We start from the raw sequence: 27,210 nt of genomic DNA, 5'->3' as shown, positions 1-27,210 counted from the left end.
ATTATAAAGTTTATGAACTTTAAATCTTATAACATTTAGGTGTAGAACCATAAACTAACAAGTTTAGATTCTTGTTCTTGGTTCTTCATCAAACAAAAGATGGAAGTAACCCAGATTACATGAAGATACAAGTTAGAGAACTTGATCTTTAACAACAAACAAGTAACAAGTAATAAAACAAGTATGATGATGATGTGCTAGAAATCGGTTTTTAGAAAGAAAAAGAAAGAAGAAAAATGTTGTTACTTACTAAGTTTGAGAGAAAATGTTGAGCGAAAAGAGTAGTAAGTAAGTGTGTGTGTGTGTGTGTGTGTGTGTGTGTGAGATGAAGTAACAAAATAGTTTATAAGTATAAAAAAATTGAAAATGGAACCTCCTCACACCCATGTAGGCTTACGGTTTTGGGAGGCTAAATGGGGAAGTCAAAAGCTCACTTTCATGTGTTGGAGAATGGTGTAAGCTTAAAATGGTATTAAAGTTAAATTGCATGGGAGCTTGGTGCTAGCATGCTTGTGACAAGTCTCTTCATTCACTAATTAATCTTGTTCTTAACCTTAATGAGTCATTAGCATGATGTTGGGCTCCTAATAGTCCATTAAGAAAAGTAGGGTGGGCTTCCAAGTCCATTAACATGAGTCCATGTGTAAGTAAGCAACAAATCAAATAAATGGCCCAAGTAATTAACTACTAACATTAGTTAATTAAAAATGATTAATAATAATTAATCATGAACGTAAATAATATTCGAAATATTATTTGTGTAAAGTACGTGTGTCACAAAGACAAGTCGGGACATGTAAAGTCAATTATGATAACAAGTAAATGTATAAAAATACATTCATTAAAGCGCAAGTATTAATAATAAATTATTAATAATAAAAGTTGGAAAATCCAGGGTCGTTACATTACCCACCTGTTAAAGAAAATTTCGTCCCGAAATTTTAAGCTGAGGTAGATGGAGGAGTTGGGAAAAGGTGAGGATACTTCTGCATCATTTGATCCTCTCGCTCCCAGGTAAACTCAGGTCCTCGTTTGGCATTCCATCAGACTCGGATGATCGGAATCCTGTTGTGTTTCAAAGTTTTGACCTCACGGTCCATATTGTCGACAGGCTCTTCCACGAAGTGGAGTTTGTCATCAATTATAAGTTCCTCCAATGGTATGACATGTTCCGGTTCAGCAAGACACTTCTTCAAATTCGATACATGAAAGGTAGGATGAACGGAGCTCAATTGAGTTGGAAGATCCAAACGGTAAGCAACGGGTCCAACACGCTCCAAGATTTCGAAAGGACCAATGTATCGCGGGTTTAACTTTCGCACTTTCCAAAATGGATTACACCTTTTCAAGGTGCGACTTTCAACATTACACGGTCACCCACGTTGAATTCAAAGTCTTTACATTTAAGGTCGGCATAACTCTTTTGGCGATCACGGGCCGTCTTGAGTCTCGCTTGAATTTGGACAATCTTCTCAGTTGTTTCATGGACTATCTCGGGTCCGGTGATTTGCATTTTGCCTACTTCGACCCAACAAATAGTAGATCGGCATTTGCGGCCATACAACGCTTCAAAAGGTGAGGCATTAATACTTGAATGATAACTGTTGTTGTAAGAGAACTCGGCTAGCAGCAAATGCCTTTCCCAAGCCTTTCCAAAATCAATAACACAAGCACGCAACATGTCCTCCAAAGTCTGAATCGTGCGTTCGCTTTGTCCGTCGGTCTGCGGGTGATACGTAGTACTCATGTCGAGACGTGTCCCCAAGGCTTCTTGCAAAGAACGCCAAAATCTGGAAGCAAAACGGGGATCGCGATCTGAGATGATCGATAAGGGCACACCATGACGAGATACAACCTCTTTTATGTATAGTTGAGCTAGTCTTTCCATCATATCCGTTTCCTTCATGGCTAAGAAGTGTACAGATTTGGTAAGACGATCAACAATAACCCAGATGGTATCGTATCCGCCCACCGTCTTTGGTAACTTCGTAATGAAATCCATTGTTATCCTTTCCCACTTCTATTGCGGGATTTTCGGTTGTTGAAGTAACCCAGAAGGCCTCTGATGTTCGGCCTTAACTTTCGAGTAAGTCAAACACTTCCCAACATAAGTTGCAACGTCCTTCTTAAGATTAGGCCACCAATACTGTTCCTTAAGATCGTGGTACATTTTACCGGCTCCTGGGTGAATCGAATATCTCGACTTGTGGGCTTCATCTAGTATAAGGTCCATAACGAGGTACCCAAATTCTTCCGGCATAGCATCGGAGTTCAGTTTCCTTAACCTCGAATTTAGAGACGAGAATGTTCAAGTATTCACGAGATATGTTCTCCTCCTTGAGAGCCTCATCTTGGGCTGCTCGGATCTGGCTATTGAGGTTCGAATGAATGGTGATGTTCCGTGCCCGAACACGAAGAGGTGTTATCCTCTCCTTTCGGCTCAAAGCGTCAGCTACAACATTGGCCTTGCCAGGGTGATAACGAAGTTCATAATCATAGTTGTTCAGCGTCTCGATCCAACGACGCTGTCTCATATTTAGTTGCTTCTGATCAAAGATGTGTTGGAGGCTTTTATGATCGATGAAAATAGTGCTCTTTGTTCCATAAAGGTAGTGTCTCCACAGCTTTAATGCAAAGACAACGGCTCCAAGCTCGAGATCGTGCGTTGTGTAATTTCGCTCGTGAATCTTCAGTTGACGAGAGGCGTAAGCGATAACCTTTGTTTGTTGCATCAGTACACAACCAAAACCACTTTTCGAAGCATCGCAATAAACGACGAAATCGTCACTGCCTTCAGGAAGTGATAAAATAGGTGCGGTGGTTAACTTCTTTTTCAAGGTTTGAAATGCTGATTCCTGTTCAGGTTCCCAAATGAACTTCTTCCCTTTGTGAGTTAGCGCGGTCAAAGGACGCGTAATCAGAGAGAAACCTTAAATAAATCTTCATTAGTAACCGGCGAGGCCTAAAAATTGGCGGATATGCGTCGTAGTAGTGGGTGTTTCCCACTTACTGATAGCTTCAATCTTTGCGGGATCAAATTTGATACCTTGATCACTCACAACGTGACCTAGAAATTAGACTTCCTTCAACCAAAACTCACACTTGGAGAATTTTGCATAAAGTTGCTCTTGTCTCAAGAGTTCCAACACTAGACGAAGATGTTGTTCATGTTCTTCTTCACTTTTGGAGTAGATGAGGATATCATCTATGAAGACGATAACGAACTTATCCAGGTATGGCTTGCATACACGATTCATGAGATCTATAAACACGGCAGGTGCATTGGTTAAACCGAATGGCATCACGAGAAACTCATAATGACCATAACGGATCCTGAATGCAGTCTTCATCACATCGCTCTCTTTCACCCTCAACTGGTGATAACTGGATCGCAAATCGATCTTAGAGTAAACGCTCGATCCTTGTAGTTGATCAAAAAGATCGTCAATTCGGGGAATAGGATACCGATTCTTGATCGTCAATTTGTTGAGTTCACGGTAGTCGATACACATACGGAATGATCCGTCCTTCTTTTTCACAAACAAAACAGGAGCGCTCCAAGGCGAGAAACTTGGTTGGATAAATCCACTGTCTAGCAGCTCTTGTAGTTGACTCTGCAACTCTTGCATTTCGGAAGGTGCGAGTCGATAAGGTGCGCGAGCTACAGGTGCAGCTCCTGGCACTAAATCGATCTGAAACTCTACTGCTCTCAGTGGCGGTAATCCAGGCAATTCCTCTGGAAAGACATCGGGAAATTCGTTCACAATTCGTACATCGCCCACGCTCTTCACTTCAGTTTCTAATGTTTTCACATGTGCTAGAACAGCAAGACGTCCTTTCTTCATGATCTTTTGCGCTTTCATGCAACTAATGAGATTCAGTTTCGAGCTACATCTTTCTCCGTAAATAATCAGTGGCTCACCGTCTCTGTGTGGTATACGAAGAGCTTTATCTCCACAGATAATGTCAGCCCTTATCTTGGTCAACTAGTCCATACCGACAATAACATCAAAGCTTCCCAACTTAATGGGTATCAAGTCAATCTCGAAATCCACACCAGCTATGTTGATAATAGCTCCTCGGCTAATTTAGTCAACTTTCTCAAGTTTTCCATTGGCTACCTCTACAAGCATACTCTCCTTTAAAGGAACTAACGACTAATTTATCTTAGAGCAAAAGTGTCTACATACATAACTTCTATCAGCACCAGTATCAAATAGGACAGAAGCTAATAGATTGTTGATAGTGAATATACCTGTAACCAAGTCGGGGTTCTCACGGGCATCCCTTACGTTTACGTTGAAAGCTCTGCCATGCGGTGGTCCGCCGTCCTTTCGCTTGTTGGGACACTCATTTTTGAAGTGGCCCGGTTGTCCACACTCATAGCACTTTCTCGGTCCAGCAAGGTTTGTCTTCACATTCAGGGTGGTGATCTTGCAATCTTTGCCAATATGCCCAGTCCTTTTACATTTTTTGCAGACCAAGTTGCAGTACCTGGTGTGATGCTTGTAGCATCTCTTACACTGCGGCAGACTGCCCATGTAGTTAGAGTTTGAGCTAGGGTTCGGGTTGGGGTTCCTTCCGTCGTTGTGCCTCTTAGCAGGGTTTTGTTCAAAGACCCTCCCCTTGTTGTCGTCCCACTTACGCTTCTCACTACTACCCGATTCGGATTTAGCCTTTTCTGGTTCTTGTTGGGTAATTTGATTCATCAGGGTGTGCGCCATACGCATAGCTTCTGGGATACCAGCTGGTTTTGAAGAGGTAACATTTCCCTGAATGGACTTGGGGAGTCCCCAGAAATACCATTCCATTCGCTTAAATTCGGGGGTAACCATCGTAGGACACATTAGAGCTAATTCCAGATACCTTCAGTTATAACTATCAAGATCGTTTCCTACCACTTTCAGTCCCCAAAACTCAGTTTCCATCTTCTGTATCTCCATTCTGAGGCAGTACTCTTCGATCATAGCCCCCTTAAATTATTCCCACGGTGTAGCATAGGCCTCGTCAATACCCTTAGCTTGGGAAAGTGTGTTCCACCAGGTTAGGGCACTGTCCGACAGCGTACAGGAGGCATACTTGGTTTTGTTCATTTCTGAACAGTTGCTTACACGGAACACAACTTCTAATTTCTCAAACCACCTAGTAAGTCCAACTGGCCCCTCAGTACCACTGAAGTTGTGGGGCTTGCAGCTTTGGAATTCCTTGTATGTGCACCCGTTATGATTGTGCTGGATAACCGGTGGAGCTTGGGGGTTCATTTACGCTATAGCTGTGGCTACCCGTTCGGCTATCATTTCTTCAATCTATGGTGTAGTGGGCGTTGATCTTCCGTTGGCCATTGATCTTCTAAACAAAAATTTTGACTCAAGTCAAAATCCAGTATTCAAATAATAATAATAATACAGTATATGGTAACCAACATGGAATTAACACAACACATGTTAATTAAGTAACGCAAATAGATCCAGATACCACAAAATCATCATACAGTAATGTAAATAGAACACCGTAGTACCGTACAGAGATTAAACAACACTAAGTTCCATTCATTAATAAAAAGTTGCATACATTCGCATAAGATTCGTACAATACATGAGTGAAACATGAAACTACAAACGGGATTACATAAAGAAACCTAATACAAAAGCCCTATGGTGACGGTGGGTAACGGATGTCCATCATGTGGGACACCTAGTCCTCGAGCTCAGTTACCCGAGCACGGAGGGTATCCACCTCCCTCGTCAGTTCCTTGACAGAGGGAGAAGCTGGTGGAGCAGGCGGTGCTGATGGTGCAGGTGGTGCCGGTGGTGCAGATGATGCTGGTGGAGCTGGTGGTGCAGACGGTCCAGCACCAGAAGTAGATGTTGCATAACGGGGAGCCTTACGTATGAATGGATCAGCAGGATACGGCACAAGTCGCTTACGGGCGGTAACTCTAACCTTCAGTCCATGTGCGTTAACAAACGACCTACCTCCGTTAATCCCTGGAATAACGGTGCCATCGAAACGATACCACTTCTTCGGCGAGGTAGAGGGTGGCTGCACGGGTGCCTCCTTAGGGTCCTCGTCAGAATCCTCATCGCTGGAATCGTCGGATGATGAGTCGTCGGATGATGAGTCGTCGGAATCATCGGAAGGTGGATGTACTCGGCCAGTAGTCATCAGTCAGTATCTGCCGGGTGGAATTGGCACGACACGTCCATCAGGAAGGCGTCTAGCCCATTGACCATGCTCATTACTGAAAGGAACGTCCCCATGTTCCCCGGGAATCACAGCACCACCGGAATGGTGATGTGGCTCTGAGGGTCCTGGGATGAGTGGAGCTGGAATCTCCGGTGGATCCTCATGTCCGTCTAAGATGATCACTGGGTCGGGTGCATGGCTACTGTCTCCAGAGGACGAAGCGCCAGAGTCGCTAGAGGGTAAAGAGGACGAGATCTGTGTGTCGGCAGCAGTAGCAGGTGAGGTGGCGGATGAGTCTGAGTCGCTCTCCAAAATGATAACGGGCGAGATATCCGACATCTGAACAAGGAAAAATAACTTTTTCCATGTCAGTAAGTCATAAAGCAAGCACGTATTAGGCAAAGTAACTACGACAACCTAGATCATCTATAGCAATAAGTAGCATGGCAATAACGACAAGTATCATGCAATCGAAAGCAGATAATAGCATGCAGTAGTGAAAGCAAGTAACAGTATACGGCATATAGCAGTAAAAGTAAGCAGCAGTATGCAGCAAGTTCTGTAGAAACAAGTAAACTAGCAAGTTGTAGATTAGTCCTATTAGTAAATCCTACTCGGTCCGGTCTAGACTCACTAATGCAACCTAATTCCCTACAACCAATGCTCTGATACCAAATGTGAGACCTTGTACAAAATCAACGTGTACGGATCTTCAACAACAGGATCATTACAAGGTCAAGCACTATATGCTGTTTTAAAATAAGTTTGCATTCATAAGAAAAGGTGACGTCATAAGCAACGTCAAATGTTTAACATACGATAATGTGCCTCTACGAATAGAAGGCGATAATAATAGTATGTAACCCATAGGTCGTTACAAATTCATTGTTCAAAAGTAATAAAGTTTGAATGTAAATTAAATGTTTCATGCGAAGACATCTCTAATAAGCGCAGCGGGAGTCTATAAAGCATGGCAACTACAGCGGAAGCAATCAAACCTTAAGCATCTGAGAAAAACATGCTTAAAAACGTCAACACAAAGGTTGGTGAGCTATAGTTTAAGTATAACAAGATTTCAGTGTTTTAAAACAGAATGAAAAGTATATGTATAACCGTGGGCACTTGGTAACTAACTTAACGTAAATAACACCCCCTAAAAGTAAACTTGGTGAGTGCGTAAGTTTACGAAGTATTAAACACTCGTTAAATGCTAGCGCTACTAGCCCGAGTGGGGATGTCAAACCCTATGGATCCATATCTAAGATTCACGTTCACCGGTTCAAAGACCAATGACTAAACGTTACCGAGCTAAGGGGAAAGTTTATGCCGTTGTATAACCCACACATATATAAAGTTTAAGTACTCGTGCCTAGTTTGTAAAACGTAAAATGGGCAAGTATTCTCAGTCCCAAAATAGTTAAAGTAAAAAGGGATACTATAACTCACAGTGAAAAGTAGTAAAAGTCGATACGCGAGAATAGTAAGCAAGTGATTGGTCCGGAAGGTCCTCAACCTAAGTCAAAAGTTAATAAGTCAGTAAATCGTTCCCAAAGGTTTAAAAGTATGTAAATTAGGTCTTAAGTATCATCATCATTCATCATTAATCAAAAAGTGTAAAGTAAGTTTCAATCAAGAATAGAGTTTAAAATAAAGGCTGACTTTGTTCAGTCGCCACGACCTCTATACAATCTGAAATGAGGTGAGACCAGTGGCCATGGCTCCGTATATGAGTCCCCTAAAGGCTGACCAATTTCTAGAACCAAAATCGTCTTCATTTGACCGTGGTGACGGTTTAAGTGCGAGTAGGTCAGAAATTTCAGCACAACGTTAAAAGGGTGTAGTGACTTTCGGATGGCCATAAATCCTAAACCGTAACTCGGATTAAGACGAGGTCTAAACGGAAAATCATATAATCGAACCGATCTAGCTGAAAATAATCTTTTCCAGTAGCCCAGGTTACTGATCAGACCCGGAAAACAGTAGGTAAGGTGCTCCGGTGGGTTCTTGGTGCTTGATGCTCATCACGGTTCTCATCCTTGATGCTTATAGCTTCAAGTGTACAAATCGTTGATGTGTTTGCATATTCTTAACCAAGTTTTGACCATCATAACACTAGTGTAAGTCTAAGATATGTAGCACAACTCAATTAAGAGTTGTAAGTAGTTTGATGAACCAAAGTTACATCAAGATCTTAGATCCGACACATACATGAGTTCTAATAGTAATATTAAGCTATAAACTTGAAAGTAAACTAAATAAACAAGATCTTAAGTTGTAGAACTTAGATCTTAGTTAGATCTTAAAGTTCCTAGACTAGAAAGTCTAGATCTAGTGTTCTTAAGTTAGATCCTAAGTTACAAAACTTGGATCTACACTTTAATGAAACCATAAGTTATGAAACTTAGATTTTCATCTTGTAAAATGTATATAAGCTTATAAGCTCTTATTTACAACAAAATTAGAAGACCATAAGCTATAGAAACTTAGATCTAACATAAGCGTGTGAAGTTATAACTAGAAAGTTATACTTCCATGTTCTTGAACTTATAAAGTTAACTTTAGTTTCAAGAAATATGAGATCAAGTTTAACTAGTAATACTCGACCAAATTAACAACATCACAACTTTAAAGTACTTATAAAAGAAAGAAATAAACTAAAGTTACAAGTATTATGTTCATGTTTGTTTCATACTTAAGAATATTCAAGTCAAGCTTGGATCTTAAGAATTTAAGTCTACAGAACATGAACACAAGTATGATTATAAAGTTTATGAACTTTAAATCTTATAACATTTAGGTGTAGAACCATAAACTAACAAGTTTAGATTCTTGTTCTAGGTTCTTCATCAAACAAAAGATGGAAGTAACCAAGATTACATGAAGATACAAGTTAGAGAACTTGATCTTTAACAACAAACAAGTAACAAGTAATAAAACAAGTATGATGATGATGTGCTAGAAATCGGTTTTTAGAAAGAAAAAGAAAGAAGAAAAATGTTGTTACTTACTAAGTTTGAGAGAAAATGTTGAGAGAAAAGAGTAGTAAGTAAGTGTGCATGTGTGTGAGATGAAGTAACAAACTAGTTTATAAGTATAAAAAAAATGAAAATGGAACCTCCTCACACCCATGTAGGCTTACGGTTTTGGGAGGCTAAATGGGGAAGTCAAAAGCTCACTTTCATGTGTTGGAGAATGGTGTAAGCTTAAAATGATATTAAAGTTAAATTGCATGGGGGCTTGGTGCTAGCATGCTTGTGACAAGTCTCTTCATTCACTAATTAATCTTGTTCTTAACCTTAATGAGTCATTAGCATGATATTGGGCTCCTAATAGTCCATTAAGAAAAGTAGGGTGGGCTTCCAAATCCATTAACATGAGTCCATGTGTAAGTAAGCAACAAATCAAATAAAAGGCCCAAGTAATTAACTACTAACATTAGTTAATTAAAAATGAGTAATAATAATTAATCATGAACGTAAATAATATTCGAAATATTATTCGTGTAAAGTACGTGTGTCACAAAGACAAGTCGGGACATGTAAAGTCAATTACGATAACAAGTAAATGTATAAAAATACATTCATTAAAGCGCAAGTATTAATAATAAATTATTAATAATAAAAGTTAGAAAATCCAGGGTCGTTACAGTTATGATTATGATGATGGTGAGTTGATTATAATAACGATGATGATGATTAAGTATTATGAAGATGATGATGGTATAGATTAGGATGATGATAACTATGATATCGATGATGTTTAATGATATATGGTGATGTCGTTTAAAAAAAAGAGAGAAAGTGATAGCGAGTGGTTTTGATCGAGAACAGAAACTGGTAATTGAAACATGGGCCGTGTCCTATTTTCTGCTAATGGGCCGTGATTCAAAATTTTGTTTTCTATTGGGCCGAAACCCATCACACACACTTGTTTCAAAATTAAGATGATGATAAACAGATTAGTAATACCGGGTTAAATAAATATGGTGAACTAATTAAAACATAAAAGCAAGGTAGAGCAGATGGTTGGGCGTGTTGGATTTAACCGAGAGGTCAGGGGTTCGAGCCCGAGCTGTGACATTATTTTTTTAAGGAGCTTATTCTTTAAGGTAGTATCTTTATTATTATTATTATTATTATTATTATTATTATTATTATTATTATTATTATTATTATTATTATTATTATTACTATTACTATTACTATTACTATTACTATTACTATTACTATTACTATTACTATTACTATTACTATTACTATTACTATTACTATTATTATTGCTAATATTATTATCATCCTTAAAAATATGATTTTTATCATTTATAAAAGTATGATTATTAGTATTATGATTATCATTTATATTATTATCATATAAGCGTTATTATTGTAATTAGTATCATCGTTAATATTAATATTAAGATTATTATATTATTATTAGTATAAGTATTATTATTAGTATTATCAATTAGGTTATTATTAGTGGTAGCATTAGGATTAAAACCATTATCATTAATATTAAAAATTATCATTATACTTATTATTATTATTAGTATTATTATCAAAACTATTAATATCATTATCATTACTAAATCTAATTATTTTTAGTATTATTATTATCATAAAAAGATACAAATTTTTATTTATTATTATTAATATTATTTTACCAAATAAATAGTTATATAAGAATATATTTAATACATATCACATAACAACATTAATATTTTCATAATAAATACTAATTATTTATCTAAGGTATATCAAATAAATATAGCCAATTTAGTTATTAAATGAAACATACAAGTTACTAAAATAACAATTACTAATAATACATAAACTTGTTCGATTACGATTATATGTTTTAATATATATAATTGATATAGGTTCGTGAATCCGAGGCCAACCCTGCATTGTTCAGTATCGTCATATGTATTTTTACTACAAAATACAGTATTGTGAGTTTTATTACTCCCTTTTTATATATATTTTTAGGACTGAGAATGCATGCGCTGATTTTATTAATGTTTTACGAAATAGTCACAAGTGATCAAAAACTACATTCTATGACTGGATTATGAATATTGAATATCACCCTTTTTTAGCTTGGTAACCTAATGATTAGGAAACGGGTATGGCCCCTAATCGACGCGAATCCTAAAGATAGATCTATGGACCTCGACAAGTCCCATCCGGGGTACGGATGCTTTAGTACTTCGAGATTATTATTATTATACAGACGAGAGGTTCTGTTTGGGGATATTCTATGCATTAAAGTTAAGTCGGTTATCAAGCGTTCACCATATGAATGATTTTTAATGTGCAGGTTACGCGTGTTATTATGTACTCGGGTTACGTGTACAATTGAATATCTGAAATCTTGTGGTCTATTAAAATGATGGAAATGATTGAGTACGATAAACTAATGAACTCACCAACCTTTTGGTTGACACTTTAAATCATGTTTATTCTCAGGTATGAAAGAAATCTTCCGCTGTGCATTTGCTCATTTTAAAGATATTACTTGGAGTCATTCATGACATATTTCAAAAGACGTTGCATTCAAGTCGTTGAGTTCATCAAGATTATTATTAAATCAATTATAGTTGGATATATTATGAAATGGTATGCATGCCGTCAACTGTCGATGAAATGAAAGATTGTCTTTTAAAAACGAATGCAATGTTTGTAGAATGTATCATATAGAGGTCAAGTACCACGCGATGTAATCAACTATTATGAATCGTTTATAATCGGTTTGAACGGGGCATTTCATTGTTGTTGTTGTTGTTGTTGTTGTTGTTGTTGTTGTTGTTGTTGTTGTTGTTGTTGTTGTTGTTGTTGTTATTATTATTATTATTAAGAAGATTAATATTATTATTAATCTTATAGTTAGGAGCATTATTATTAGTATTATTATGGGTTATAGCTATGGAGGTTATGGGTATTGCTTGGAGTTATGATCATAAGTCAAAGGTCAACCTAGCGTTTATCATTTCCGTTGCATCTACGTACTTTCCTGCAATATTGAATCACAATATTGATACGTGAGCATTCATATCTTATCTTTTATATATTAATAGTGTATCCATGTCTAGTGCTCGAGTATATATGTTTATGCATGCTTGTATGCTTTAATTTTGTCGTTAGATAGTTTATGATGAATCACGAATTTGATACATATGCTACAGATATAAAGTATATGATATGCATGTCGTTGGAAAGCTATCGAAAAATTAATAACTTTTCATTTAGAAATCGCGTGATTTCGATTAACGAATTAAAAGATATGATCAACTGAATTATGTTTGACGTTATTTGAAATTGTGTTTGAAACTGTAAATTAATATTTAAACAACTTGTTTATGAGATTGAATAAATTGGATTTTTAGATATTATTAATCGAGTAAATGAATTTCTATATAAGGCACGTCTCGTTTTGTTAAACAGTTGTCAAAGTTGACTGTCTTATCATGTTTTAAAGCTTTACAAACACTATAATCTGATTTTACAAGTATTGGAAAACTATGTGAAATAATAAAATATTTTCGATTGCCATGATAATTCAAATATAATATAGCTCCTGAAATAAATAATATTTTGAGTTTGATGAACTATAAATTCGTTCAATTATCAAGACTTATACTATGATAATAAACATGTATAGATTTAAAGATCATATTGGGTCAGGTTGACTTTTGAGATGACTTTTGTTAACTTTTGCATGTCGGTCTCGAGCATTAGGATTGTGTTACACTATGATCCAACCTAGCTTGTTAAACATTTATTGACCAACATATGTTCTCTAGGTTGAGATCTACGATTACTTTGCATTCCGAGTTTCAGTCACATTTCGGTGAATGAATTTATGTGCTGCTAAGGTGAATTTCATTTGCTCCCTTTTTAATTGCTTTTGCAATCTATATTTTTGAGCTGAGAATACATGCACTTTATTTTAAACGCAATGGATATAAGTACATACTAAATTCTACACCGAGTTTGAACCGAAAATCCCTTAGCTTTGGTAACTAGTAACTGCCAGTTATAAGAACTGGTGGGCGCGAGTAGTTGTATATGGATCCATAGGGCTTGACATCCCCGTCTGTTCCAGGTATAGAAACCCTAGCCTGAACTATAAAACAGACGTATACTATTTGAGGTTAATACACGTTGGATTGCGTGTATTGTACATGTTGGTTGCATGTATGTTAAAACAGTGGTACTTATTATAACGTTAAAGTTTAGTTACCAGGGTGCTCAATTTCGTAGAATATTTTGATAAATGTTTTCTGGATGAAACAACTGAAATCTTGTGATCCACCTTTATATACAGATTATGCGCAACACTGAACTATGAACTCACCAACCTTTGTGTTGACACTTTTAAGCATGTTTATTCTCAGGTTCCTAGAAGTCTTCCGCTGTTTGCGTATACGTTATACAAGCTATGTGCATGGAGTCATACATGCTTTATTCGAGAAAACTTTGAATTCACAAAATCATCACCATGTATCTTATTTTGACTGCATTGTCAACGAATGTATTATGGTAAACTATTATTTACGGTGATTGTCTATATGTAGAAATCATCAGATGTCGAAAACCTTGGAATTTGATATTCATTTATGGTGTGCCTTTTCAAAAAAATGCAATGTTTACAAAACGTATCATGTAGAGGTCAGTACCTCACTATGAAATCGATGAATGATGTATTCGTCCAAATGGATTTGGACGGGTCATCACAACTTTCCTACCACGTTTGTCGGTACTTAACAAAGAACCGGATAACAATTCCTCCGAACTTCTCCTACGAGTGTCTTCACCGAGAATTAAATCCCTAATTCCTTCATACGCAAGCTTAGTAGTACCGGTAGAGCTACTAACCGCGGTAACCGTACCCGATCAACTTTCCGGTAATAATGAAAATAAGATTAGTGCTTTTAGTTCATCATCAAATTTGATTTCAACCGACTCTAATCTTGAAACAAGATTGTTGAATTCGTTGATATAATCCGTTGCACTCATACCTTCCTTCATCTTCGTGTTGAACAATTGTCGCATGAAAAAAACCTTATTCGCCGCCGTAGGTTTCTCATACATGTTGGAGAGCGCCTTCAAACAATTAAACGTTGTCTTTTCATTCATGATATTACCAACAACGTTCTTGGCGAGTGCAAGACGAACCGCACCCAAAGCTTGACGATCCAAGAGCATCCAATCGGCATCGTTCATGCCTTCGGGTTTGGTCTCCAACAAAGGTTGGTGAAGTTTCTTTTGATACAAGTAGTCTTCTATTTTCATCTTCCAAAAGGCGAAGTCTTTACCATCAAACCGCTCGATCTTTAATTTACCTTCTTCCGCCATCGTTCCCAACTCGAACCTTGAGCTCTAAATACCAATTGTAATGATTATAGGACCCAAACAATAAGATTAATCACTGAGATTAATCACCCACTTGGACAAACGAAAGACAATAAAACAAGAAAATTAAAGAACACGAGATTTAACGTGATTGTATGTAATCGAATGTCGATTACTTTAATCCACGGACTAATTAGAGAGATTTTATTGATATAATTCGTAGATACAACTGAGGGTTACATTAGGATGCTTATATAAGCCAAAAACACCTTGGAGAACAAGAAAAAACTTAAATTTGGAAACTTCTCGCCAGACGAAGCCGCGCCGCGCCACCTTGAGCCGCGCCGCGCCTCAAAGGCTAATCTCCGGACAGTCGTTTTCCAAATCTGATGCCCTGTTTAATGTACTAGGCCGCGTCGCGCCTTCCAAGGCCGCGGCGCCTCCCCTGTTCGTCCGAAACCTTTTGTTTTGATATCCTTCACATCCAACAACTGTCTGCTTAACTAGACCGCAAGCTCTATTATACATCACACGATAAATAAACTAGATCCTATCGCAATTGATAATACTCCCTCCGTCCCAAATCTATTGTCCCCAGACAAAAAACACGCAGTTTTAGGAAATCCCACTAACTTCATTCTCCACCAGTAATATATCTTCTCTCTCCAGATTAATCTCTTTTGATTGGTTGAAAAAGAATCTGGACAATTAATTTGGGACATCCTAAAATGAAATAATGGACAATAGAATTGGAACGGATAGAGTATCATCTATTGCAACAGTATAAAAAAAAAAAAAAAAAAAAAAAACCTAGTCGCTATACCAACACATCATTAAAGTAGTGAATCAAAGATGACAAACCAAAACGCGAGCCACAAACCTAAGCACCCTATCATCAACTATTGGGTACGTACGCTATCGTATGTCAGTACCTGGTTAGCGCAATAAAATGAAATCCACAATATTTAATTCTAAAAAATTACTACTTCTTTATGTTTAAATTATTTTCCAAATATTATTTCTATCAAATTTATGCATGCATGAGGCCCTCGGTTCGACACGTGGATTTTGTTGGACTGTTTACGATAAAAGCGACAGCTAAATCTGACAACTAAGCAATACAATCGGATCGTTTTTGCTGACATCAAACCTACACTTTGATTATACAAATTTGCAATTTAATTGCAAATAAAAACATTAAAACAACAATGAAATGTATAAAATTTAATTAAAAAATGTACATGTAACTTAAGCAGCCACTAAACAAGTAGTGGGAAAATTTAATAAATTGTTATAATTCAGTAGGCTTATAACTACCTTTAGTGGTTTGATTCTTGATGTTATAATTCAGTAGGCTTATAACTACCTTTAGTGGTTTGATTCTTGATGTTATAATTCAGTAGGCTTATAACTACCTTTAGTGATTTGATTCTTGATGTTATAATTCAGTAGGCTTATAACTACCTTTAGTGATTTGATTCTTGATTTAGAATACTAATAATGAAGTGTAAGAACAAAGATGATAATGGAGAGAAAGAAAGAAACACTTTGTAAGTGTGAGAAATGGTGCAAGTTTAATGCTTGCATTCATGAGTATTTATAGCCTAAAATCTCAATATAAAAATACATACTTTGTGTACCAAAATTGACTATATGTATACACCAAAATTGACTATCCATATCTATATTATTATTATTATTATAACACTCCCCCTTGGATAGCAATTTTATTTTGTTGAAGATCAACTATAAATTACTGCCTCGTTAAAAACCTTGCTAAAGAAAACCCAGTGGGAAAAAACTTTAGCTAAGGGAAAAAGAGTGCAGCATGGAGTTGACTCCCCCTCAAGTAGACATCGCTTCAGCTGTTACATCTTTTGAACATGTCTCATGCCAATGTTATGAACGTGTGTTCTGAAAATAGCAGTTGGAAGTGCTTTCGTGAAAAGATCAGCAGAGTTTTTGCTAGATTGCACATATCTCATTTCAATCTGGTTGTCCTTAATGAGATTTTGAGTGTATGAGAAGAATCTAGGTGGTATGTGTTTTGTTCGGTCACTTTTGATATACCCTTCTTTCATCTGTGCTATGCAAGCTGCATTATCTTCATAGATAGTTGTTGGACTTTTATCGCGTTCTAGTCCACAAGAATCAGTAATGAGTTGTGTCATTGATCTCAACCAAAAACATTCTCGAGTAGCTTCATGTAATGCAATCACTTCGGCATGATTTGACGATGTAGCAACAAGTGTTTGTTTTTGAGAACGCCATGATATTGCAGTACCTCCATTTAGGAATACATATCCAGTTTGAGATTTAGCTTTATGTGGATCAGATAAATAACCTGCATCTGCATAACCAACCAAATCTTGTTTTGATTCGTTAGAATAAAATAATCCTAAATCAGTAGTTCCTCGAAGGTATCGAAATATGTGTTTGATCCCATTCCAGTGTCTTTTGGTAGGAGCAGAGCTGAACCTTGCCAACAAATTAACTGCAAAAGAAATGTCAGGTCTTGTACAATTTGTAAGATACATAAGAGCTCCAATTGCACTAAGATATGGTACTTCTGGTCCAAGAATGTCTTCTTGATCTTCACATGGACGAAATGGATCAGCTTCAACATTGAGTGATCTAACAACCATAGGAGTACTTAATGGTTTTGCCTTGTCCATATTGAAACGTTTCAAAATCTTTTCAGTATATGTTGTTTGATGTACAAGTAAACCATTAGGCATATGCTCAATTTGTAAACCAAGGCAATACTTGGTTTTTCCGAGATCTTTCATTTCAAATTCTTTCTTTAGAAGTTGAATGGCTTCATGGATCTCTTTATTTGTACCTATGATGTTAAGATCATCAACATAAACAGCTATGATCACATATCCGGATGTTGTTTTCTTAATGAAAACACAAGGGCAAGTAAGATTATTTGTATACCCTTTGCTTATCAAGTAATCACTTAATCGGTTATACCACATACGTCCCGATTGTTTTAACCCATATAAAGATCTTTGTAATTTAATCGAATACATTTCTTTGGGTTTTGCATTTGATGCTTCTGGTACCTTAAATCCTTCAGGTATCTTCATATATATATCACTATCAAGTGATCCATATAGATAAGCAGTCACAACATCCATGAGATGCATTTCTAAATTTTTAGAAACTGCCAGACTGATTAAGTACCTAAAAGTAATTGCATCCATAACAGGAGAATAAGTTTCTTCATAATCAATTCCCGGTCTTTGAGAAAAACCTTGAGCTACAAGTCTAGCTTTATACCTTGTAACTTCATTTTTCTCATTTCTTTTTCGGACAAAAATCCATCTGTATCCTACAGGTTTCACATCTTTAGGAGTGAGAATGATGGATCCGAAAACTTTTCTTTTATTGAGTGATTCTAATTCAGCTCGTATTGCTTCTTTCCATTGAGCCCAATCATGTCTATTTTGACATTCAACCATAGATGTTGGTTCTGGATCATCATCATTATTCATGATGTCATATGCAACATTAAATGAAAATTTCTCATCAAGATTTTTCATTTCATTTCGGTTCCATAATATTTTTGAATATGCATAATTGATTGCAATTTCTGTATTGACATCATCAATCTCCTCTGCAGTAGGAGTACTGATTTGTGGTTCTTCTTGAACACTTTCTTTTACTTCATTATCAGCTGATTTTCTTTTTCGAGGATTTTTATCCTTTGAACCGATTGGTCTTCCACGTTTCTGACGTGGCAAAGATTCATGAGTGACGTTATTGCCAGCTTTTGGAATTTCAATTCGAGCTGGAGTATTTACTGCTGGTATATATGATTTTGTCACCGTTTTTGTATCTGTAAATGCATCAGGCAATTGATTTGCAAGTTCTTGTATATGCATTATCTTTTGAACTTCTGTCTCGCATTCTTTTGTGCGAGGATCAAGATACTTTAATTGAGGTTCACACCATGAAACATCATTTTCTTTATTTTTCATTTCTCCCCCTAATCTAGGGAACAATGTTTCATTAAAATGACAATCAGCAAAACGTGCTGTAAAAACGTCACCTGTCATAGGTTCAATATACCTTAATATTGAAGATGTTTCATATCCAACATATATTCCCAACCTCCTTTGAGGACCCATTTTTGTACGTTGTGGTGTCGCAATTGGAACATACACTGCACAACCAAATGTTCTAAGATGGGAAATATTTGGCTCTTGACCAAAAGCAAGTTGTAGGGGGGAATATTTATGACTTGCACTTGGTCTGATGCGAATCAATGCAGCAGCATGTAAAATTGCATGACCCCATATAGATACAGGGAGTTTTGTTCTCATTATCAATGGTCTAGCGATTAACTGTAAACGTTTAATCAATGACTCGGCTAAACCATTTTGTGTATGCACATGAGCAACAGAATGTTCAACAACAATTCCTATAGACATGCAATAGTCATTAAATGCTTGAGATGTAAATTCACCAGCATTATCAAGTCTCACCCTTTTAATGGTGTAATCAGGAAAATGAGCTCTCAATTTAATAATTTGGGCAAGAAATTTTGCAAATGCCACATTACGGCTTGATAACAGACAAACATGAGACCATCTGCTAGATGCGTCTATTAGAACCATGAAATATCTAAATGGTCCACATGGTGGATGAATTGGTCCACATATATCACCTTGAATTCTTTCAAGAAACATTGGTGATTCTTTCTCAACCTTAAGTGGTGAGGGTCTAGTTATCAATTTTCCAAGAGAGCAAGATGTACATGGAACCATTGTATCATGATGGATTTTTCTATCCTTTAGTGGATGTCCATGAGTACATTCAATAATCCTTTTCATCATTGTTGATCCTGGATGGCCTAATCTGTTATGCCATAAACTGAATACACCAGGATCAATATATTTTTCGTTAACTATCATATGTATTTCTGGTACATTTATATGTGTATAATGTAATCCAGAACTAAGTCTTGGCAGTTTTTCAACCACATGACTCTTGTCAGTGATACTTAAATATTTCTCATTTTCTGTTGTCACTGACTGATAATCATACCCGTTAAGGTATATGTCGGAGAAACTCAATAAATTTCTGCTTGACTTGGGAGAAAATAAGGCATCATTTATTAAAAATTTTGTACCATTTGGTAGTATGAAATTTGCCTTTCCTATCCCTTTTATCAAGTTAGCAGGTCCTGATATTGTATGTATAGTTCCTTCTGTTGGTTTTAGATCAATAAAATATTTCTCGGATTTAAGTATAGTGTGTGTAGTTCCACTGTCTGCTATACAGAGATCTCCACCACTTGATTGATGTTGTATTCCAGCAAAATTCATATTGAACTTCATATATAAGAAATAAATAGTGAGCACATTAATATTACACAATATTTTAAACGCAAATAGATAGTACTGAAACATTTAGCAAACATAATGACAAAGACAGACGATATTAAATCGTTTATTTTTCAAAAGACACACAACTTAAACATTCAAGAAATCTTCATATAAATCAGATGGTTTCTCAGTGACTGTTGGATCAATATTATCCACAAAATTTACTTCCTTTTCTTTACCTTTCAGCGAATCCTGATACATCTTAACAAGATGTTTAGATGTTCGGCAAGTATTAGCCCAGTGGCCCATTCTACCACATCTGTAGCAAGATTCTTCAGAATTTTTAGAAGAATTTTCTTCAACATCTTGTTTAATGGGCTTGTTTTGTGGTTGATATTTATATTTTCGTGGATTACTATTTCTTTGACCACCACGGCCACGACCACGACCACGTCCACGCCCATTACCATTACCATAAGGATGGTTTCTACCATAGTTATGGCTTTTGGCATGATGATGGTGATGGTTATTATAACCACGACCTTGCCCGCGTCCTTGTCCCTGTTTATAATTATTTGCAGTATTTGCTTCAGGGATTGCAAGTGTACCAGTAGGACGGGATTGCTGATTTTTCATTAATAGCTCATCATTTTGCTCTGCAACTAAGAGATATGAATTAAGTTCAGGATATGTTTTGAACTTTAGCATTCTCAAATTTCTTTGCACTGTGATGTTTGCAGCATTCATTGTGGAGAAAGTTTTCTCCATCATGTCTGCATCACTAATTTCATGTCCACAGAATTTAAGTTGTGAACATGTATTATACAGAGCTGAGCTGTATTCATTTACTTTCTTAAAGTCTTGGAACCTTAATGTTCTCCATTGTTCCATTGCAGCTGGAAGTAAAATTTCTCTTTGATTATTGAATCTGCTTTTGAGACCTTCCCATAAAACATGGGGATCTTCTACAGTCACATAATTATTTTGTAAGCATTCATCAATATGTTGATGAATAAAGCAACATGCCGTAGCTTGTTCTTTTTCAGAACAAGTGTTGTTTTCATTTATGGTTTCAAGAATGCCCATTGATTTAAGATGCATTTTTACTTTTATAACCCATGGCATGTAGTTGTTTCCAGTTGATTCTAAAGGAGTAAATTTAAGCTTTTCCAGATTCGACATTTTCTATTATCAAAAATTAAAACAAACATCATGATAAATTAGAGTCAATTTATATTCATAAGTATATAAACATTAAACATAAATTTAATATAACATAAATGATAAGTAGGTGACAGTGTCGACCATGTGTAAGCAATCATAAATAAATGTTATATAACAAAAATATAAATATTAGTAAACATAAATGAAAATTTGGCGACAGTGTCGACCATATATTTTTTCAGGTGGTATAACCGACCTATATCATTCTGGTGGTATAACCGACCATATATCATTTTGGTGGTATAACCGACCATATATCATTTTGGTGGTATAACCGACCATATATCATTTTGGTGGCAGAGCCAACCATATTTAGTATTAAGATTATCATGCTGATAACGTGTTATAATTCAGTAGGCTTATAACTACCTTTAGTGGTTTGATTCTTGATGTTATAATTCAGTAGGCTTATAACTACCTTTAGTGGTTTGATTCTTGATGTTATAATTCAGTAGGCTTATAACTACCTTTAGTGATTTGATTCTTGATTTAGAATACTAATAATGAAGTGTAAGAACAAAGATGATAATGGAGAGAAAGAAAGAAACACTTTGTAAGTGTGATAAATGGTGCAAGTTTAATGCTTGCATTCATGAGTATTTATAGCCTAAAATCTCAATATAAAAATACATACTTTGTGTACCAAAATTGACTATATGTATACACCAAAATTGACTATCCATATCTATATTATTATTATTATTATTATTATAACATAAATAAAATTTTAATAACAAAAGTACCTTATGCTAAACAACTTGTAGCCATGGTCAACAATCCGTGTAGACCGAGGCGTCTACCGAAAATGAACAAATATGCTTCATAATTACTTCACCAATATCTAAATTACTATTTCCACGCCGTATTAAAACTGTCTGATTTGCTATTTCCATTCCACCGTGTGAACTCGGTAGTTCCGGTATTGACTCGGTTGACACCACAAAATTTATACTTTTTTGCAAAATATCATTACCCACGAGTTGACTCAGTATACCCGACTCGGTAATTGAATTCTTTTTGCTTTGGTGCTGACGTGTAGTAGACCGGACAATCTCCGTCAATATGGCGGCGGATAACCGTCGGACACCCCGTTCGCCGCCGAAAACCACCGCCGGATTGATAACTTTCCTGTGGGCCTTGTTACTTCTCCGGCTGCTTTTTGAAAATAAAAAGATTGACTCCGGTGAGTGAGTCTTGACTCGGCTAAATGGGTCGCCGAGTAGTACAACTTCTTTAACATCAACAAGAATTATTTTCTTAAATTTCCGGCGAACCCGACCCAAGATCATCGGGTAAGAAGCCCATCTTCTTAAACTCATTGAAGCATGATCCATAAACCCGGATAATGAATTTTCCGGGTCAAGTTCACCAATTCCAAAACCAACCACTGACCCGTAATTCATCCGTGTCAACTCAGTCAAATCACCATTACCAAAACTCGAATTATACCCTTTAGCTCTCCGACCCCAGATGGGTTCTCCTTTATCCGGTTCCGAACCGGGTTTAACAAACAGGGTCGGGTCAAAACTCCCCAGAAAGTCAACAACTTTACTCCCATTATCCAATTCTTGCTTATATTTTTCAACAACTTTCAAAAAGACATCATTTTCTTCACGAATTATATCATCAAATGAATCTATGGTTTTAATCCAATCAAATATAAACAAAAGATCCGATTTTGAAGCTAACCCTGATCGATGAAACGTCTTCATGAACAATTTCAGTTCTTTCTTGGTCACGTGCTCAGTCACGTGACATATGACAAGCTGCTTCATGAGACTAGTGCCACGTGTGTACAAAGTTCCTAACCCTTGTAAAGCTGGTAAATTTGAACTGGGTTTTGTTTGTGTGTGAAAACCATGGTCTTTCTGTGTGAGAAATCTTCTATGTGTTGTGATGAAATCATTGTTTGGTTCAAATGATGAAAATGTGAATAAAATAAGTGTTACAAATATTAAAAGTGCACAAATGGAAATTGTGGATTGTGTCCTGGTGAAAATGTGACTTGAATTTGTACGTTTTAATATGGAATTTATTGTTGGTGATTTAAATGACGATGTTGTTGATGATGGGGTGGAAGAATTAAAGTGTTTTTCTTCTGGGAAAAATACTAAAAATATACCCATTGCCGGAGCTCCGGCACCACCGTGCCACCACCACTATCAGCCGGTGTAGCTAATCCAAGAGCTGGATTATGTGTGTATGTAGTTGTTTATGTGTTTGTGACACTGTGTTTTTAGTGGTTTTTGTGTTTATGTTGTTTCTTCTTTGTAGTGGTTTACAAGTGTAAGTTTTTTCTTTTAATTTCTGTGCATCTGTTTTTGTCTCTGCTATTTTTGAGGTAAAGGATGGTTTCATTAAATAAATACGTGGGTTAGTTGTAAAGGTGGGGGTTATCGGGTTGTAATGAGATGTAGTTGAGATCGACGTGTCATGGTTCAAGTTGAGTCGAGCTTGAAATTGAACTCCGTGAGTAAACTTTTCAAGTCAAACCATGTACATTAATATATACGCAACGTGTTTTCGAGTTTAATTGAGCTTGCATTATTTTACACTTTTAAAGTTCTACCATATATTTTTATGAATATCAACATATTTATCGTATGCTTTAATAAATTTAGTATTAAGTCGAGTTGAGTTAAAATAATTAGTAATAATCGAGTCGTGTAGCGTTATCCCTATAATAACTTGATGGTAATAATTTATTCGATTTGAGTCTACCTAAAAAGTATGGTTACATTGAACTTGCGGGCATAGTCCATCGGTCCTTCCCATATACTTTTTGTCATGAGATATGAAGAGGTCATGTGTTCAATCTTTAGAGTTGACATGATATTCTTTAAAATAATTGAACACCAATAATGTTGTTATATATTGACCATATATGGAGGTTTTACCAGATTCGTTCACGGACCTCTACCCAAGAACACTGCCCGAATAGATGTGTTCCCAGGTACCGTCGATCGGGTTCGAGTTTTCGCCTGAACGTGTGTGATATGTGCAAATGATGAGAGTCGTTAAATAATGATCTACTGATGCTAAAAAATCGTCGTTAAAAAAAAAAAAAAGTATAGTTACATTAGGTGAGTCATGACTCATGATTGAGCTTAAAAAATAAAACCCGTTTAAATGTGAGTCTAAGTTTTGAGTTTCCTTGTAGAGTCAGAGCTCGAACTTGACAGTATCAGATAGACTCGACCACACTCATGGGGGTTACGTTACTATAATGTGAAAAGATAAAGGTGAAGGTTATAAATTAAAGAGCATTAAAGAAAAGTAGAAGGAGGCAAAGTTGTAAACTTTATTGGTTAATGTTCATTTTTATTAAAGATGGTTTTATATTTGTACTTTGAGAAAGATAAAATAGTTTTATATGTCTTACAAAATATGATAATTTGACTTTAAAACATGTTAGTTTTAGATCGGTTGTATTGGGATCACCAGAAGGGATTTAACTACATTTGCAATCATATAGCACTCGCTCATGCGTTAGAAAAATACTCCTCACACACTATCGCGCAATACGTACCTGGTGTGCTTTGGGTTAAACATATTTACTTACGAAATGCACCTTGTCACTACAACAGAACTATGAAGAAAACCTCTCCAAAGAATTCAAAAATGCACAGATTCTTTCACTGTTACATTCAGATCCGCAAAAAAACTTAAGACTTTTTACCACTCAGCTACTAGCTGGTTGGCAAACATTTATATGTCATAACATAAACAACTAGTTATGTGTAGTTTTTACTCGTTTATATGATTATAAAGGGAATTATCATGCTTCATCTTCGCTCTTCGAAATTTATTTATAATTTAAACCTATTAAAAAAAAAACTTTTGTTTTCGAAATTGTTTTATTGGTAGTTTCGAACAATATGATTCTTCGTAAAAGAACACTATCCCAAAGCACCATTTTATTCAATTTTATGTGGTCCTAAATATTTTGGAACTTAACAAGGCTAGCTAGATTCGTATAAAATGTCACATTCATATCATCAAAATTTCTTTTTATCTACCGGACTAATAAACATCGATCTATGTTCTAGTAAACATAGTTCGTAAAAACCTAATCGTACAAAAACTTAACAAGTAACATGATTATTTTTAACAAATGATATCGTTAAGACCTTAACCTTACATGTTTAGCTCAATTGCAAAACTCCTTTATTGAAAATGTTAATTAGTTAATATTGGTTTAGCGCTTTTTACATTGGATGTGTAAAAAGAAAAAGTTCAAAGGTTTATTTATTTAAAAATACAAAATGTAGGGTGTCAAATGTGATAATTAGGTCATGTGGAGGTTAAATGAAAATATTATATTATTAATTATTATTATTATTATTAATCCTATATGCTAATTAAAATGCAAAATTTGTTCGTTTACCAAAATGAAAACGACATCAAAAAAAAAAAAAAAATAATAACCTCCCAAACCTTGCCCAACTTACACTTCTAACCCTTAAAAAAAAAGGGTAAAATGTAAATTTAAAATTTTAATAAAAAAATCTTAAATAAACTCCACCTAAATTTGTAACGGAACCTATCTTCTCGCTCGCTATACGTAAAATTTATTCGACATCACCATTCAACTCGAAATAATTTTACAAATACAAAGCAACCAATTATACGCGAAACAGACGTATTTAAAAAAATGTTAAATATTTCGGGCTAACTTTCTTATATATACATACACGTACAATAAACAACTCAAACTAACTGCATTCTAATTAATTAGTTAAGAGTAAAACTGTAAAGTAAGAAAAATAGTACGGAAAAGTACAATGTGGTATTAATATTTGTAAAACTGTGTATTTAAAAAAAAAATTAATCTAGAACGGAGGAAGTAGTTAAAAATTATAGTAAAAAATGTATATTATGCGTATATATCTCAAATGAGGTTAGGGTAATTTGGGAAAGTTCAAGTTTGATGATGCACATACTCGATCTATATTAAAATAAGCATTAATTGTATAAAACCTATAATCATTCATCAAGCTAAAAACGGACAAAATGGCAAAAATAAGAATCGTCACCGGCTAGAAGCAGAATCCTTCGAGAAGCAAACAAAACAAAGATGACTGATACCGCAACCAGCCACCTGGTAAGAAGTGTCGGGCACAACTCAGGCATGCAAGCCGTCTATAAGCCATTCAGATGAATAGGACTGTGAAGAAATACTTGATAACTTTAGGCTTCGCTCACACATAAGCCCTTCAGACTTAGTCAACTATACAGGCTATCCGACAGCCTACACACGGATGCCAAAATATCTAGGCAATGGCACAAGAGTGGAGCCTTTGTGCCACACCAGCTCGTAAATTCATAAAAGTTTGTTACGCCAGTTTGTTATGATTATGAAAGAGACATATGTCACGTCATTATTCCTACAAACAAACTTTTGCGCCTATAAATAGACCCCTCGGGTGACTAATTTACCACAACACAATCACTGTAACATTAATCTATAGCATTACTCTGTCAAAATCGTATCAGATAATCACAATCAATTATACTCCGATTTAATTCCGGTCGCCATCGAAATTTAACCCCATTATATATTAATGTACTTAATCCTTTAAGCAGGTTAAATCAGTTGATTGTTTTACGCCCTCGTGAATCCAAATTTCGATCAGTTTTGCAGGAATTCTGAAGTGAAAACAATCTATCAATCATTTTTTTCCCAAATAAGCACTCGAATACTTAACTAGAAGTTTTAGATTCGATCAAATGGCTCAATCTAAAGGTACGAACAAATTATCTCTTATACGACATGAGGTAGAAACAGAGTAAAATAACGAAAACTTATAAGGTATGGCTGATATGTGACAACCCAAAAATTTCCGACCAAATTTAAACTTGATTTTTATATGTTTCCGACATGATAAGCCAAGTCTGTAATGTTGAATCTCAAAATTATGGAACTACATTCATATAATAAATTACCCTTTGACCGTGCTCGACGATTCACGAACAATATGTGACAACCCGGAAATTTCCGACCAAATTTAAACTTTATCTTTAAATGATGTAATATTTCTGACACGATAAGCAAAGTCTGTAATGTTGAAATCTCAAAAACTTTGAACTGTGTTCATGTAATCAATTAC

General features: G+C 35.8%; 1 protein-coding gene across 1 annotated transcript; it reads right to left on the bottom strand.

Moving 5' to 3' along the window:
- Nucleotides 1–21,870: 21,870 nt before the first annotated feature.
- On the bottom strand, nucleotides 21,871–23,226 carry LOC139841096 (uncharacterized). The gene has a single exon (XM_071831329.1). The coding sequence runs from the start codon at nucleotides 23,224–23,226 to the stop codon at nucleotides 21,871–21,873; it is 1,356 nt and encodes a 451-aa protein (XP_071687430.1).
- Between the last annotated feature and the right edge of the window lie 3,984 nt (nucleotides 23,227–27,210).

This window comes from Rutidosis leptorrhynchoides, chromosome 4 (genome assembly GCF_046630445.1).
Source record: "Rutidosis leptorrhynchoides isolate AG116_Rl617_1_P2 chromosome 4, CSIRO_AGI_Rlap_v1, whole genome shotgun sequence".
Lineage (NCBI taxonomy): Eukaryota > Viridiplantae > Streptophyta > Magnoliopsida > Asterales > Asteraceae > Rutidosis > Rutidosis leptorrhynchoides.
Note: the sequence above shows the minus strand (reverse complement) of the source record. Positions and strands in the feature narration are given on the sequence as shown.